The following is a 13,856-nucleotide window of genomic DNA, read 5'->3' on the forward strand; positions in this document are numbered from 1 at the left end:
AACAAACTTAAAACTGGGACTTCTCAATTGGGAATTCGTTGAGTACTCACATTTGATCTAGAAACACAAGTTACGTATGAGTTAAAACATACCACACATGATTTGTGTTTCTAAATTGAAATGCAAATTGAATATTTTTTTTATTAAACTGTCTTCGATCACTTGAAAATTGTGCGCTTATCTCAAAATGTTCTAAAAGGAGGTATTTTTCAAGCAAAATTGCCAGGCTAGAATTGTGATACGACCTAAATTCAACGTTTCGCAAATCTAACCTGGTAAAAAACTGAAAATATGGGCTTAAATCGTTCATACATCTTGCCGAGGGCTTACTTCTTGCCAGTACAGGGATATAAAGCGATCATCGTCTGAAATTAATATGTTGTATGCTAATATGTTAAAAACGGCAAAGTCTCCCAAATCCATTCTTGTAACAAACTTTAAACTGGAATTACTCACTTGAGAATTCGTCGATTACTCATATCTTGATCTAAGCCATGCTAAGGATACATGAGGATGCATCACACTTCTTGCTCTATGGCACTCAACAGACTTATGAACTAGAAAATAATATAAATCAACTGTGTGCCATATAGCACGAATGTGCATTTGGTGGGGGAAACACTTTCCTCAACACGGTTACTTTCTTTTTCAAAATCACCTTTCTTTTTGTATAAATTCTTCTTTAAATATAGGTAATTTTTCAATCGACCTGGTAACAAACTTAAAACTGGGACTTCTCAATTGGGAATTCGTCGTGTACTCACATTTGATCTAAGAGACACAAGTTATGTATGAGTTAAAATACCACACATGCTTTGTGTTTCTAAAGCCAAATGCAAATTGAATATTTTCTTTATTAAACTGTCTTCGATCACTTGAAACTTGTGCGCTTATCTCGAAATTTTCTAAAAAGAGGTATTGTTCAAGGAAAATTGCCAGGCTAGAGCTGTAATACGAGTTAAGGAAAGTAACGTTTTACAAATCTGGCCTGGTAATAAACTTGAAGTGTTTGCTTAATTTTCATTTAATCATTCTTTGTGGAGTACTCACATCTTACTTTGTAGTCAACAACAGCATTATGAATTAGAAAATACCATAATATACTCCTGGGGACTACATAGCACGAACGTAAATTAGATGCAAAAACTTTTTATTATTGATTGGATTGGATTATTATTATAGCCGAAAAGAACAAATAAAACTGCAATGGCTACGGAACACCATCCGCGTGATTTCTCATTCCCTCTCTCTTTCTCAGACAGTCTTCTCGTACCATGTAACGGAGGAGAGCGAGATAGCAACACACACATATACACTGCCTCAGAACGTTCCCGCACGTTTCTATTGGAGGTATTTTTGAGCCAGTTTCCACATTATTAAGAATCCAATTAAATTAAGAATTAAAAGTGGTAAAATATATGCTATAGTCAATTGCAATTTCAAGGGATTCAAATTGGGCATTTAATTTACAGCACAAGCGGGGTCAAAGGCAAAAAGTTCACAACGGCTCCAGCCTTCTATCCTCTTCAACTTTAAATCCACTTGTTATTTATTAATATTATTATTAATTATGATATTGATTTGCATAGTTTGGAATTTATTTTTGATATTTTTAATCCCTTTTGTAGTTTGATATTTTGCTGAAAACTCGCCGGAATCGCCATTTTGAATGTGTTCATATTATATTTAGCCAAAAAATATTCATTCATGCGACGACTGCTCCCCCATCTCGCTTAGGAAAAGCAAGGAACAATAGAATTTGCAAATACATTCTATTATCCATTGCTTTTTCAATGCAGAATGTGAATTCAAAACGTATTGTTGAGTAAAATTGTATTTTGCTTCTGATCGCACGCACAATTTAACAGAGCTCGCTCACGCACAAAACGGTTCTAACCTGCTAATCAAGTTTTAATCTTCTTGTTCTTTAGTAATCCTCTTAGTAAAATGGATAAATTTTAATTTATTATTGATATTTTCAGTAACTCTTTTGTATGTTGACAGTATCTCACTGCAAAATATTATATTTGTGTATTTTTGATTAAATACATATGTTGTATATTGGTTTTCATCACACATCCGTATACAATTTAGTGGGGGTGCGCATGCGCTTATGTGAAAGCATTTTAATTTTACTTCGGTTACAACTTTTAACAATATTATTAGTAGTAATATAATAATCAGTATTTTGATGTTTTTTTTTATCTTCTGTTTATAATTTTATACATACTTAGCAAATCTTTTATTACTTACTTGCGAAGAGCAGAAAACACGTCGCTGTGCGTGCCGGCCAAAGAAGAAAAAGAATGAAGATGCCGGAAATGGACCTGTCAAAAGATGTCGGAGGGATAAGTGTTGCATAACACTCGTAATTTACTCGTACTCGTAATTTTTATCGAATAAATTATTATTATTCTTTTTGATTCCTTTCTGGAATTAATTTGAATAATTAATCAATTTTATGTGCAGTATTTGTCTTCTGGCCTGGATAGCTTGGTTTTCAGCTTTTCAGATAAATATGTAAACAACACTGTTATCGACACTGCGATTGTACACGTATCAAGTATACTCTTGCCTTACTATACAATCAAAACATATATTATTATAAGTTTAGTTTTTAGTTGTGATCGAATCAATCCTGTTTGTATCAGAATGAGCCGCTTGATGACCAGAAAGCAGAAGCGTGAAAGCGCCGAGCGCGAACGCAGGGAACGCAATCGCATGGAGGAGGTGAAGAGACGCGAGAGGCTGGGCCTCTATGGTAAGGCTACGCAGATAGAATATGTATATCTCTAGATCCATTTACCACAATGCCAATGGTCGCCACTCTCAGGTCCCTTGAAAAATCTGAGCAAAAAGGCTGAACCTAAGGGTGTTAAAGAGCACTGCAACTTGTCCGATGGCGAAGAAGAAATGGAGGAGATGCGGGATTTCATTGTCGAGGAAGATGAGGAAATTAGCTCCCAATTGGTTTCATCGCACATCCGGACAATCTTTGGCTATGACAAGCGTCGTTTTGCGGACGAGTCGGACATGGATTTGCGTCACATGGACGCCAACTTTGGTGAAGTGGAGAAAGAGGAGCGCACTAGTATGCGTCTGGGCAGGAAGGAGGACCTGGAGGATATGCGCCTGGAACGCGAGCAGAACAAACGCAAAAAAATGAAGATGTCCAAGGGGAAATAGAACGACTGTATTTTTGGAGCAGATTAAAGTGATATACGTGTGCCTTGACCTTCATTCGCTCGGCGATTTACTTCTTTCCTTCTTGTCCCGTCGCTTCTGCTCCTCCAGCTCCCGAGCATGGGTCCACTTCTCGATCTTATGTTTGACGTGCTCCTCATGAACTCGTTCTTCCCTTTCCCGCTTGGCCTGCTGGCGACGCAACTCCGCTTCGCTGTGAACAAACACGTGACGACACTTGCGACGCAACCAATGCTTCTTCGATTTTTCCTTCTTCTCCTTTGGCTCTAGCCTAGATATGGGACGAAGGGCCTCGTCTGGCTCTATAGCTACTGTCCCCTCTTTGATCTTCACGTGTCCTTGTCCATGTCCATGTTCCCGCACATGTTCACGTCCATTACACCTGGCATTGACACATCGATAAAGGAAGACAAGTGCAGCAAAGACCAGAAGATACGCCACGACAAGTATCACCTTGTGCCACCAAAGAAAGGAGCGGGGGCCTGTCGGGGCCGAGGATCCTGTACCTGTGGCAGCCACTTCTCTGGCCAGATCACGCTTCAACTTGTGACAATCAATGGCGGTCATGGCGTGTATGTTCTCTTTGTATATGGCCGGTGTTTCGTCCTGCCACCAGGCTGATGAAGCCACTTCCCTGCTGAAGATCTCTCGACATTTGTTGTACACATCATCCATCCATTTCTGGCACTCGGGCAAGTTAATATCAATTCGGCAAATAGGATTCATAGTGCTCAATAGAGCTATGGGACTGAGGAGTTTAATAAACTGTATTTTTGAATGAACTAAGAAAACCTGCTGGGTTTATAGAAAGAAAGGACCTGAGACGACTTTAAGGTCTGTATAATATACATACCAGCAACAGCCGCAGGAAGGCCCTGGCCACCCAAATTGAATTACAATAATATAAATTGTGTTGGTTTTCTGGGTGTTGTTAATGATGATTTCTTATTGTAAATTTCATATATTTGTATAATATTTGAACAAAAAGTTTAATTCCATAATTTCTTTGATTCCTCAAATAAAGTAAATGATTGAGATGATATGTACATATATACTCGTACATATAATTGCATCTACTATTAGATAAATATATGTAAATATTAACGATTCTTATTCTTATTATAATTACAGTAGACAATATGCCTTCCCATATAATATTTCAAACAGAAACGGACTCTCCTACCCTTAGGACTCTCCACGGTGGCAACCTCGTTCTGGCTTTGGGATCACCTTGGAAACGGTCAACCCAAACAAATGATAGTCGCTTGATTTGTTTTCATTCAAGGAAAGAATTTCGAAAAGTACATTTTAACAGCAAATGAAGTGAAATGAGTGTACAGGACAAACAACAACCCGTCGACCCCAATCCCGAATCCGAGGTAGTGCCACCGCCTCCACCAACAGCCGCAGGAAGACCCCGGCCACCCACTTCGCAACTCTTTTCGGTAAGAAAACTAAGCCTAAGAAAATATACATTGATTATAAATATTCCTGCATTATAGCGCGGTAATCTGGTAAGCAGTCGGGCAGGCGGTGGGGATAAGACAGCGCTGGCCAGACCATCCACTGCGGTCCGGGCCGTGGGCTATGCGGCCAACAGCAGTGGTTCCGCTGGCCAAAGGTTCGATCAGTTCTTTCTGGAGAAGGCCAAGCAGCAGACACTCTCCTCGGCCAATGCAGCCGTAGATGCAGCCAAGGAAGTCAAGTAGGATAATGCTTTCATATTACATATAGGAGAATCGAATCAAAATTTAACTTGCGTTTCAGTCCCCAGATTAAGTACAAAAATCTAGAGGCAAAGATTGTGAAGCTACTGGAGGCATCCATTGTATTGACCTCACGGAGTGCCAGTGGAGACATCAATCCGGAGGTAAAGTCTGCTCTGGCGGATGCATTAAACAAGGCCAAAGAAGCCTTCTCCTTGGATCGAACACTGCACCGCTTTCGGGATCAGCAAGGGGAGAATGTGTATCACAACTTTGATTTGACTTATGCTGTAAGTTAGGCTGAACTCTTTTTACTGCCGGTTCCTGTAAATATATCTCTATGTCAGGTCTTTTTCAATCTCGCCGAGCAATACGAGCACAGTGATATGCACATCGAGGCCCTCAACACGTACAGCATCATGACAAAGAACAAGATGTTTCCCCATGTCAATCAGCTGAAGCTCAACATGGGAAACATTTACTACAAGATGGGGATCTATCCGAAAGCCATTAAAATGTATCGCATGGCCTTGGATTCGGTGCCCAAGAACCTGAACCAGTTGCGTCTGAAGATCACCGAGAATATTGGCGTACTGTTCGTGCGGATGGGCTCCTATTCGGACGCTGCCTCCAGTTTTGAGTTCATCATGTCTGAGCGGCCGGACATCAAGAGCGGGATCCATCTGCTGCTCTGCTACTATGCCATGGGCGATGTGGAGAAGATCAAGAGTGCATTTCGCAATCTTTGCGATGTCCAGGCCGTCGAGAGTGAAAGCGATCTGGACAGTGAGAATAATATTATCAAGCTGCAACAGCAGGCCGAACAGGCAGGACAAGTCGCAGGGGCACAGGATCTACAAAAATCCACAGATGGTGAGGCCAGTGGTGGTGGTGCCGAAGTGGCCGTAATCGATGCCGAGGGTGGCAGCACCTACGAGAAGGTACAAGAGTCCATCAATACCTCGGCCAAGGCAAAGAATCGTTCTGTTCTGCAGGCCCTCAAAACGGATGAGCTGGCTTTGTACACCAAACAAAAGAGGAATGCCGAGAAGCGTTCCATTACAATGATTGTGGATCTAATATCACCTATAATTGAGGAAAACTACAATGATGGTATGTGTGGATTGTCCCAAGCTGTAATTACTCGTATATAGCAAAACTCATCGATTTTCTAGGCTACAACTGGTGCATTGAGATCATCAAGACATCGAATCTATCCTGGTTGGCCAATGAACTCGAACTAAACAAGGCCTTGGTCTACCTTCGACAGAACGATGTGAATCAGGCCATCGAAACCTTGCAGATGTATGATCGCAAGAGCGAGGGATCCATGACGGCCAGTGCACTGACAAACCTGAGTTTCATTTACATAAGTGTAAGTTAGGGAAGGGTACACCTGTATTGATTCATAATCTAAATAATCTTAGCCTTAATCCATAGTTGGGCAACCTGGAGATGGCCTCGCATTGCCTGAATCAGCTGCAGGATATCGGAGCTCTGGAGACAAATGCTTTGGCCTTGATTAATGCTGGGATTGTGGATATGCAGAAGCAGAACCTAAGCTCCGCCAGGGATCGCTTCGAGCGAGCCCTCCAGCTGCAACCCACAAGCTTTGAGGCCAACTATAATCTAGGCTTGGTGGCGCTCGCTCAGCAGGACTTTCAGCAGGCAGAGGAGCAGTTCGAGCTGCTGAAGGCGCAGCTAATGGTGCCGCACTCGGTGCAGCATAGCCATGTCTACTATCAGCTGGCAAAGCTGCAAGAGCGAAGACTCAGCAATAGCTCTGGAATTGTGGGGAGCGGCTTTAAGCCAACAGCAACCCCTGGAGCACTGCAGGCGTATCTGCAGGTACTGGGTATATCCGCCGCCGACATCGATTCGCGTCTGTTTGAGAAGGTCGGCTCCATGTATGAGCAGATTCAGGACCATCAGGAGGCGAACCAGTACTACAATGAGGCCTACCGCATCAACATGAGCGACATTAGCATTGCCAGCTCCATTGGCTCCTACTACATTAAGCTGCAGGCCACGGAAAAGGCCCTCTACTACTACGAGCGAGCGGTTCTGGCTGATCCTAATGACCCCAACCTCATGCTGCGTATCGCCAGCTGTTTCCGCAACTCCTATCTGCCGCCCAAGCAGTATCTGGGGATGTTCGAGAAGATCTATGCTCGATTTCCGGATAACCTTACCTGCGTGCGGGCTTTGATGCAGGTGACCAAGAGCCTGGGTCTCACTGATCTCCACGAGAGGTATTCCCTGGACTATGCCCGACTCCACAAGCTGCAACAGGAGCGACAGAACGAGCAACGCTACCAGCAGCAGCGTCTATCATCGGCAACTTCAAGCAGTAGTCGAATGAGAAGTAAGGATCTGGCATATCTTAACCGCTCCACTCCTGAAAATTGTTTTTCTTTTGTAGCTATCCGACCATCGAATGAGGAACGTTTCCAGGAAAACAGCGATCTATCCGGTACTATGGCTTATAGACAGAGTTCGGCCACGTTTTCAGGTGATACATCCATTAGAAAAAATATATATACTCTTTTTGATATGTATTTTTGTTGGCAGTTCAACAATTTGATCCTTTGGGTCCGCCAGCAGAGCGTCCACGCACCGGCATGTTTCGTGGCCAACACAGCAGAGATGATTCCGATGATGATGCGGAGATGAATGCCGAAAGCTTGTTGCCTATCTAAATGTCATAGTTTCTTAAAATAAATACATACATATGTATATCAAAAGATATTCCAATGTTGGCTTTAAATATTTTTATTACGCTTTCAAGGCCAATAATACATAAATCTGTGTTGTGTTTTGATAATATTACGTTCGAAAATTTAAAATTATGTTCCTTCTATTTGGAAAAACTCGACTGCCTTTATAATTACTGACCATAATTAACGACCTTGCATCAGCCAAAAGCGTTGAACCCTTGTTCGTTTTCACATTTTTGGAGTGTCACACGCTAATTAAATTTACGTGATTTATTGAGTAAAACGTGTGTTGTTGGGTGCTTCTATTGTAAGTTTAAAATTTCAGGGGGGACTTTATAAAGAAAAGTGACAGACGGAGGCGGAGAATACCATTTTATGAATACACATTACATGGGAACAGTTACAGACACAGATACACAGAGCTTCTTCAGATTGAATTCTTTTACATTTCCCCCTCATATTCCACTTTTCTATTCCTTTCTCGTTTGAGCGCGTTCTACGATTTAGACAAATACAAAACAAAACTGAACTGAACTTTTCACGAAACAAGAAATTGATCATTCCTCACATTCTCACAGACGGCTTCCAATTATCAAAATCAATCTTAATTTTCTCTCTGAATTCAAACACACCAAACGCTTTCCTATCTCTCTTTCGAACTCTGCTTCAATCCCATTCGAACCTGCCCTATTTTCTGGGGTACTGCTCCTCTTTAGAAGCTCATGTAGCCGCGCGAGATGGATCGACGGCGTACGCACAGATACGAGATGAGAACGACCAGAATTAAGGCGGCCAGGGCAATGCCAACAGCAATGGGAACCACATCTGAGGTCTCCGAGCTATCACAATCGTGGACGGTGGAGAATCCGCTGGCATTGGCCCCACGGAAAGCCTCCGCCTGGACATTGCTAACGCTGAGCCATCCAATCTCTGGCTTCAAATCCACGGTCTCGGTCAAGTTAAGCTTCTGAGGGCGTGTGCAATGGTAGGACATCTTCTCGGGCGTCTTGAATTCCTCACTGCCGCGATGAATCAGCTGAAGAGTTTGGTTCTCTGCAAAGGGAGAATTAAAAAATATGTCTATACAGAAATCAGGACTCCTTACCCTTGGCATCGGGGTAGTCCTCGGTGATAACAGAAAAATGGATTTGGATGCTAGACAATACAGTAGTTGCATTCTTGTTGTCAAACTGCATCACCATCGATTGCACAGAGGTTACCGGTCCCCAGCTCAATTGAATGGATTGAATGGACTGGCTGTCGCACACACTATCCCCAATGGTGGCATTGGGTGGTATGTTGAACAGACCATGGGCCATCTTTCCATCTTAAAAAATAGAATGAGAAATCTTCAGTAAGGGATCATTCGTGGAAAGATTAGGTGCTCACCCTTGGTCTCATAGGTAAAGTTCAGTTGGGCGGCCATGGTCAGCAGAATGCAGGTTGCATTCCATGTGCCCACGCTGGGTGCGGGATATGGTTGTGGGGCATGGGTCGTGGTTGGCACTGGCGCAGGTGTAGTGGTTGTCTTTGGTGGTTCAGTGCTGGTGCTGGTGCTAGTGCTGGTCGTCGTTGTCGTCGATGTGGAGCTAGAGCTGGTGCTTGTCTTTACAGTAGTCGTCGAAGTTGTTGGTGCTGCTGTAGTGGTTGTTGTTGTTGTGGAGGTGGAGGTGCTGCTGCTCGATGTCAGCGGCACTTCTGAGGTGGTCTCCGGAGCTTTTTGTGCCTCCTGGAAATTGGCATCCTTCAAACTAATTGAACTTTGTGATTGGACTGTAAGAAATATAAAGGGACAGTTGTTATTAAAGGTCTTTGTCTAGAAAGTATCTTATCGGCATGTGCTTTTTGCTTTAATATTTGACTTGGCTTTTGTTTTGCTACAAAAGAGAATGAGGAGAGTGCTATGGATAGGCAGGTACCGGCTTACATCAGTCTGTTGCGCTTTGTTTCAGGTACTTATTATAAAGGGTATCTAGAGTTCATTCAACTGCTGTAGCTGAATCTTCATTGTAGACTGAAGTACAGTACTATTACAGTTCCTAACTTTTTAAACTAATTCCGGGGACCTACAGAGACAACCCTGTCGACTATGAGCTGGGATTGCATCTTCTTTGTTTCGCTTCCCCATCAAGCCTTTACTGGGTTGTCACCAAGGTGACTCACTTTCCGCTCGATGAATAATTCGTTTGAGCTTTGGAGCAAAAAACTGATAACGAAAGAATCACGTTTGCTGGATGGGCCGCACAAATGCAAGTAACCCAACAGAGGGAAGCGGACAAATGTGGCCACACATTTACAGCGAATAGAGCGAAAAACTGTTGGATAACTTGATCTAGTGTGTAGAACATTTGCTTAGGCTTGAACCGAAATTCCAGGGAATTTTGTCATATATTTTTATATAGTGTTCTTTCTGTTCTGCGGCAACAGATTACTGAAGTTCCCGAATGCAAGTCAACAATTTTATCTATCCCTCACAAACTCGCCCTTTGATCATTCCCTTCGAATCAGTCATGTGTTCTCTGAAAAACAATGGAGTGGCAAGCGTTTAGTAGTTGTTGGGGCATGATTCATCGCTATCTTAATGGAATAATTGTTGTAAAAGGCAGCTTTTTTTATTATATTTTAACGCAAATTTGTTCTGTTCTGGTAACTGGCTTTGAACCCTGTGGCACCCCCGTCCTTTCTGCGGTTACAGCCGTCCCCCTTTGGGCCCTGTTCTAGTTCAATGCCATTCTGTAATGCAGTCCAGAGAGATGACCTTTAAATGCAAGTTAAGCAAGCACACAGAGAGACGGAAAGAAGACAGACAGCCTGGCATGGGGCGTGTCGCGGACCCAGACGCTTAATACAGAGAAAAACGATGGGAAAATAAATCGCTTGTGGTAATAAGATTTATTTCGCAACGGCATGCAAGAAGAGAGTAAAAGCAAAGAATGCATAGAATACGAGTGTGGACTAATTGGCGGTGTGTGAGGGCCTATAGCTCGGAAATGTTATGTGGGATATACATAGGTGAGTCCATAGAAAGTAAAATAAAGCAATCTCATGAATCTCCAAGGACTCCAATGACCGCACAAGTGAAATTAGCTGCCAAGAGAGTTCTTCCAAAAGAGATGGAACTCTATAATATGGTTGAATGGATCCACAACTGGTTCCGCATTGTGTCCGGCTAGTTTTCTTTGGACTATTTTTTGCACAATATGTAAACATATAGGGCACTGCATTTTATTGTAGTTCAAATCTTATCAGCTACACATTCGCCACTCGAGACGCTCGTATTCCGATTTTTCCACAACTATCAAACAGATTACTGTGTGCCAGCATAAGGCGGCTGATTAAAATGCAAATAAATGACATAGGCATGGCAGATTAGCCGTGGACGAGTCGGAGAGTTGAGAAATAACAAAAACCACAGGAAATCGGAGACGAGAACCAATTGGTATTAGTGCTATAAGGGAATTACGCGTACCATCTATCGCAAAACGCCCCCTCGTTGGCGGCATAGCAGGGCGTCGAGGCGATAAGGGAAGAACAATGTGGCAAAGTTAAGCAAATAAATAACAATTTGGTTGGTGCTGTGAATCAAATATAATTATATAGTGCACAATAGAGGAGGAGGAGCCGAGAGAAGAAAGAGAACAAGATGAGACGAGAAATTGAATATGCCTGCATCGAAAGAGAGTGGATAGAGAGGAGAGAAAGAGCGGGTGCAATGAAATTGCTTTATCTGGATGATATTTCTCATGTTCCCTCAGACCCTTGGATGCAGGTAGCCGGAGGAGCGGGCAGTGGGGGGAGGATGAAGACAGAGTTGACGGCATTCTCCTTTTTGCCTGCAACGGTACTAAGTCACCATTTTGTGGGGGGGGAATTTTCCAAAGAACAAACTAAGGTCAGAGGAGCATAGAGAAAAAAGTGACCAAAGGGCAATAGCAGATAGGTCTAGATAATTCAATTTACACTAAAACACACACGGTACGACACTTTTGTTGCAGTGTAAATCGCTTAATTATATTCCAGTGCTGCTTGTTTTTAACTCTTTCACAGATAAAAGCTACAACAAACACACAAACAGCGGGTTACGTGCGCGAACAAGCGAGACAGCAAAACCAAAAAAATATAAATAATTCGCGATGAATAAGCAAATTGAACAAAGGCTTCCAGTGCGACGCAGTTTAATGGTGAGTGGGGTGTCTACGGGGCCGATGGGTTCGAGTTCAAGTAGTTTCTTTTGCACTCACCTGCGCTGCTCAGCAATAGCAATGTTGTGCCTAGCAGCACTAATTTGTGGGCAAACATATTGCAACTTGTCGAGTCTGTTATATCTGTCTTATGGTAAGTTTTCGCTTTAGTAGCTCTGCTCTGCTCTTCTTTTTTTCTTGTCTGGCACACTAGTTGTTGTTCTTTAGTTTTTTTCGTTGACACTCAGTGTGACCGCAGACTTTTCGATCAGATATACCGTCCGACCCTCAGAAATATACCGAAACATACCGTCTTACTCGAAAAATATACCGTAAATATACTGACGAACTCAAGTTCCATTTTACATATTCCTCGTTTTTGATCTTCCGTGGAAAATTCTCAGCTATATAGCACATTTAGCCATGCCCACATAATTTTAACCAATTAAAGAATCTATTTTCTACTTAACTGGCTTATTTTAAATAATTGCTTTTTTTTGCATTTTGTGTAAAAAAAGGTTTTAGCGAAAAAGGTCAAGCAATTGAAACGTAATAAAACGTAAGAGAAAAATCGTTCCAATTCCTCAATTTCTTTATTCCGTTGAATAATGCTGCCTAACTTAAACCCTTAGTTCTGCCCACATAATTTCATCCGATTAATGAATCAATTTTCTACCTGATTGACTACTTTTACGTAATCTCTTTTATTGCATAGTGTAGAAAACCAGGTTTAAACAAAAAAGGTCAGCAAAAAATAGTGGCAACGTAAGTGATGGAATGTAACGTAATGAGTGTGAAATGTCACGTCAACCGGAGTTTGGCCACAGATATACCCTATTTCATTGATATATGTACATATATGAAGAAATTGTTTTTCCAAGCTGTTTTAAAACGTAATTAATATAGAAATGATCTCAAATTGTTATGTTAATGATTTGGGTCTTGTAAATATATCTTGACCCCGATACCAATTCTTTGTTTCTGTGAGAAGACCACAACTTTCAAAATATCGTTAAAATATATTTTCAACAGAAACTGACTAGTTTTGCCCTTTATTGGTGCATTAGATGACAAACATTTTCTTAATTCTAGAGCATCCATTTCCCCAGGGTATTCAAAATGTTGCTGAATCCGCACCATGTTGAGGAACAATGCTGCTCTATTTCACGGCACATGAGTCTGGTCCATACAAATGAATGTTGTCAGCAGCATAACACGTAAGAAAACGTAAGTGATAATGGAAAGCGCCGTAAGTGAGTGTGGAATTTAATGGACATTGTTGAGGGGAAAAGGACATTGTATCCCGGAAAAATTCCCTCAATTTCAGAAAATTTCCCATTTTTGAAAAAATTGAGATTTTTATGGCAAGAAATCAGAAATTCGATGCTGGTCAATAACGCGTCTTATAATATACTGGAAAATCTTAGAAAATACTATGAAGAGTATAAGAGCACTAAATACCGAATATACATAAAATACTTTTGGCAGCAGCTGTGTTCAAATGCAGAATTGATGTAAACACTAGGGATAGGCTCTCAAGGGGTATCCAAAAAAAGGGGTATCAAAAAAGTGTTCATATAATTTACGTTACATATTTTTTTTTGTTAATCCGTTTTTTTTTAACAAATTATTTATTTAAATTTAATATTTGTTGCCCAATTATAAAGAAACCAACTTTGGTAGTTGATAATGGTTATATTGGCTTTAATAATATTCTCCAAGAAGATGAATAGCTATTTTGAAACGTTTTTTTGTAGCTGGAAACAAACAGATCCCATTAGATTTGTTAATGTGTGGAGGCTGGTTTTCCTTAATTCTACAACAATTGACGATCAAAAGATGTTTAATTACCACTCAGGAGTGCAGCATGACCAGTTGTTGTTGTACAGTTTTCGAACGATGAAATGGTTCGTTTCGAAAACTTTTGTGGCATTTGTCTTGCCTTAAAACACCCACACCATTGATTACTGTTTTGTTTCTGATTGAAATAAATATATGTATATCCATGATTCTTCAGGTGTTTAACCAATGACCATTGGGTCTCAATC

At 41.5% G+C, this 13,856-nt stretch overlaps 4 protein-coding genes across 5 annotated transcripts; 2 read left to right on the forward strand and 2 right to left on the reverse strand.

The window, feature by feature from the left end:
* The first annotated feature begins 2,569 nt into the window (after nucleotides 1–2,569).
* LOC6902608 (protein SPT2 homolog) lies at nucleotides 2,570–3,240 on the forward strand. Its single transcript, XM_002133098.3, has 2 exons — nucleotides 2,570–2,761; nucleotides 2,834–3,240. The coding sequence occupies exons 1-2, from the start codon at nucleotides 2,653–2,655 to the stop codon at nucleotides 3,184–3,186; spliced, it is 462 nt and encodes a 153-aa protein (XP_002133134.1). The 5' UTR covers nucleotides 2,570–2,652; the 3' UTR covers nucleotides 3,187–3,240.
* On the reverse strand, nucleotides 3,164–3,994 carry LOC6902607 (uncharacterized). Its single transcript, XM_002133097.3, has one exon. The coding sequence runs from the start codon at nucleotides 3,928–3,930 to the stop codon at nucleotides 3,238–3,240; it is 693 nt and encodes a 230-aa protein (XP_002133133.1). The 5' UTR covers nucleotides 3,931–3,994; the 3' UTR covers nucleotides 3,164–3,237.
* A 252-nt stretch (nucleotides 3,995–4,246) lies between these two features.
* Nucleotides 4,247–8,026, forward strand: nompB (intraflagellar transport protein 88-like protein nompB). Of its 2 annotated transcripts, XM_002133096.3 has the most exons (8): nucleotides 4,268–4,649; nucleotides 4,707–4,909; nucleotides 4,972–5,200; nucleotides 5,258–6,023; nucleotides 6,086–6,285; nucleotides 6,351–7,275; nucleotides 7,333–7,422; nucleotides 7,482–8,026. In XM_002133096.3, exons 1-8 carry the CDS (start codon nucleotides 4,533–4,535, stop codon nucleotides 7,607–7,609), a joined length of 2,658 nt encoding a protein of 885 aa, XP_002133132.2. In that variant the 5' UTR covers nucleotides 4,268–4,532; the 3' UTR covers nucleotides 7,610–8,026. The 2 variants fall into 2 exon arrangements, with proteins under 2 accessions (XP_033236945.1, XP_002133132.2); XM_033381054.1 differs by lacking the exons at nucleotides 7,333–7,422; nucleotides 7,482–8,026 and having other exon boundaries at nucleotides 4,247–4,649; nucleotides 6,338–6,443.
* Lamp1 (lysosome-associated membrane glycoprotein 1) lies at nucleotides 7,667–12,076 on the reverse strand. Its single transcript, XM_033381055.1, has 4 exons — nucleotides 11,869–12,076; nucleotides 9,017–9,400; nucleotides 8,733–8,954; nucleotides 7,667–8,680 (listed from the first exon to the last, which is right to left on the reverse strand). Exons 1-4 carry the CDS (start codon nucleotides 11,924–11,926, stop codon nucleotides 8,340–8,342), a joined length of 1,005 nt encoding a protein of 334 aa, XP_033236946.1. The 5' UTR covers nucleotides 11,927–12,076; the 3' UTR covers nucleotides 7,667–8,339.
* Between the last annotated feature and the right edge of the window lie 1,780 nt (nucleotides 12,077–13,856).

The sequence above is a fragment of the Drosophila pseudoobscura genome, chromosome 4 (genome assembly GCF_009870125.1).
Source record: "Drosophila pseudoobscura strain MV-25-SWS-2005 chromosome 4, UCI_Dpse_MV25, whole genome shotgun sequence".
NCBI lineage: Eukaryota > Metazoa > Arthropoda > Insecta > Diptera > Drosophilidae > Drosophila > Drosophila pseudoobscura.

Bases quoted from the DNA above. Each gene is read 5' to 3' on its own strand.
- LOC6902608 (XM_002133098.3), top strand. From the start codon at position 2,653: ATGAGCCGCTTGATGACCAGAAAGCAGAAGCGTGAAAGCGCCGAGCGC. The intron at 2,762-2,833 runs GTAAGGCTACGC...CGCCACTCTCAG, and splicing joins CGAGAGGCTGGGCCTCTATG to GTCCCTTGAAAAATCTGAGC.
- LOC6902607 (XM_002133097.3), bottom strand. From the start codon at position 3,930: ATGAATCCTATTTGCCGAATTGATATTAACTTGCCCGAGTGCCAGAAA.
- nompB (XM_002133096.3), top strand. From the start codon at position 4,533: ATGAGTGTACAGGACAAACAACAACCCGTCGACCCCAATCCCGAATCC. The intron at 4,910-4,971 runs GTAGGATAATGC...CTTGCGTTTCAG, and splicing joins GATGCAGCCAAGGAAGTCAA to TCCCCAGATTAAGTACAAAA. The intron at 5,201-5,257 runs GTAAGTTAGGCT...TCTCTATGTCAG, and splicing joins ACTTTGATTTGACTTATGCT to GTCTTTTTCAATCTCGCCGA.
- Lamp1 (XM_033381055.1), bottom strand. From the start codon at position 11,926: ATGTTTGCCCACAAATTAGTGCTGCTAGGCACAACATTGCTATTGCTG. The intron at 9,401-11,868 runs GTGAGTGCAAAA...TATTTCTTACAG, and splicing joins GCTATTGCTGAGCAGCGCAG to TCCAATCACAAAGTTCAATT. The intron at 8,681-8,732 runs GTAAGGAGTCCT...CTCCCTTTGCAG, and splicing joins GGACTACCCCGATGCCAAGG to AGAACCAAACTCTTCAGCTG.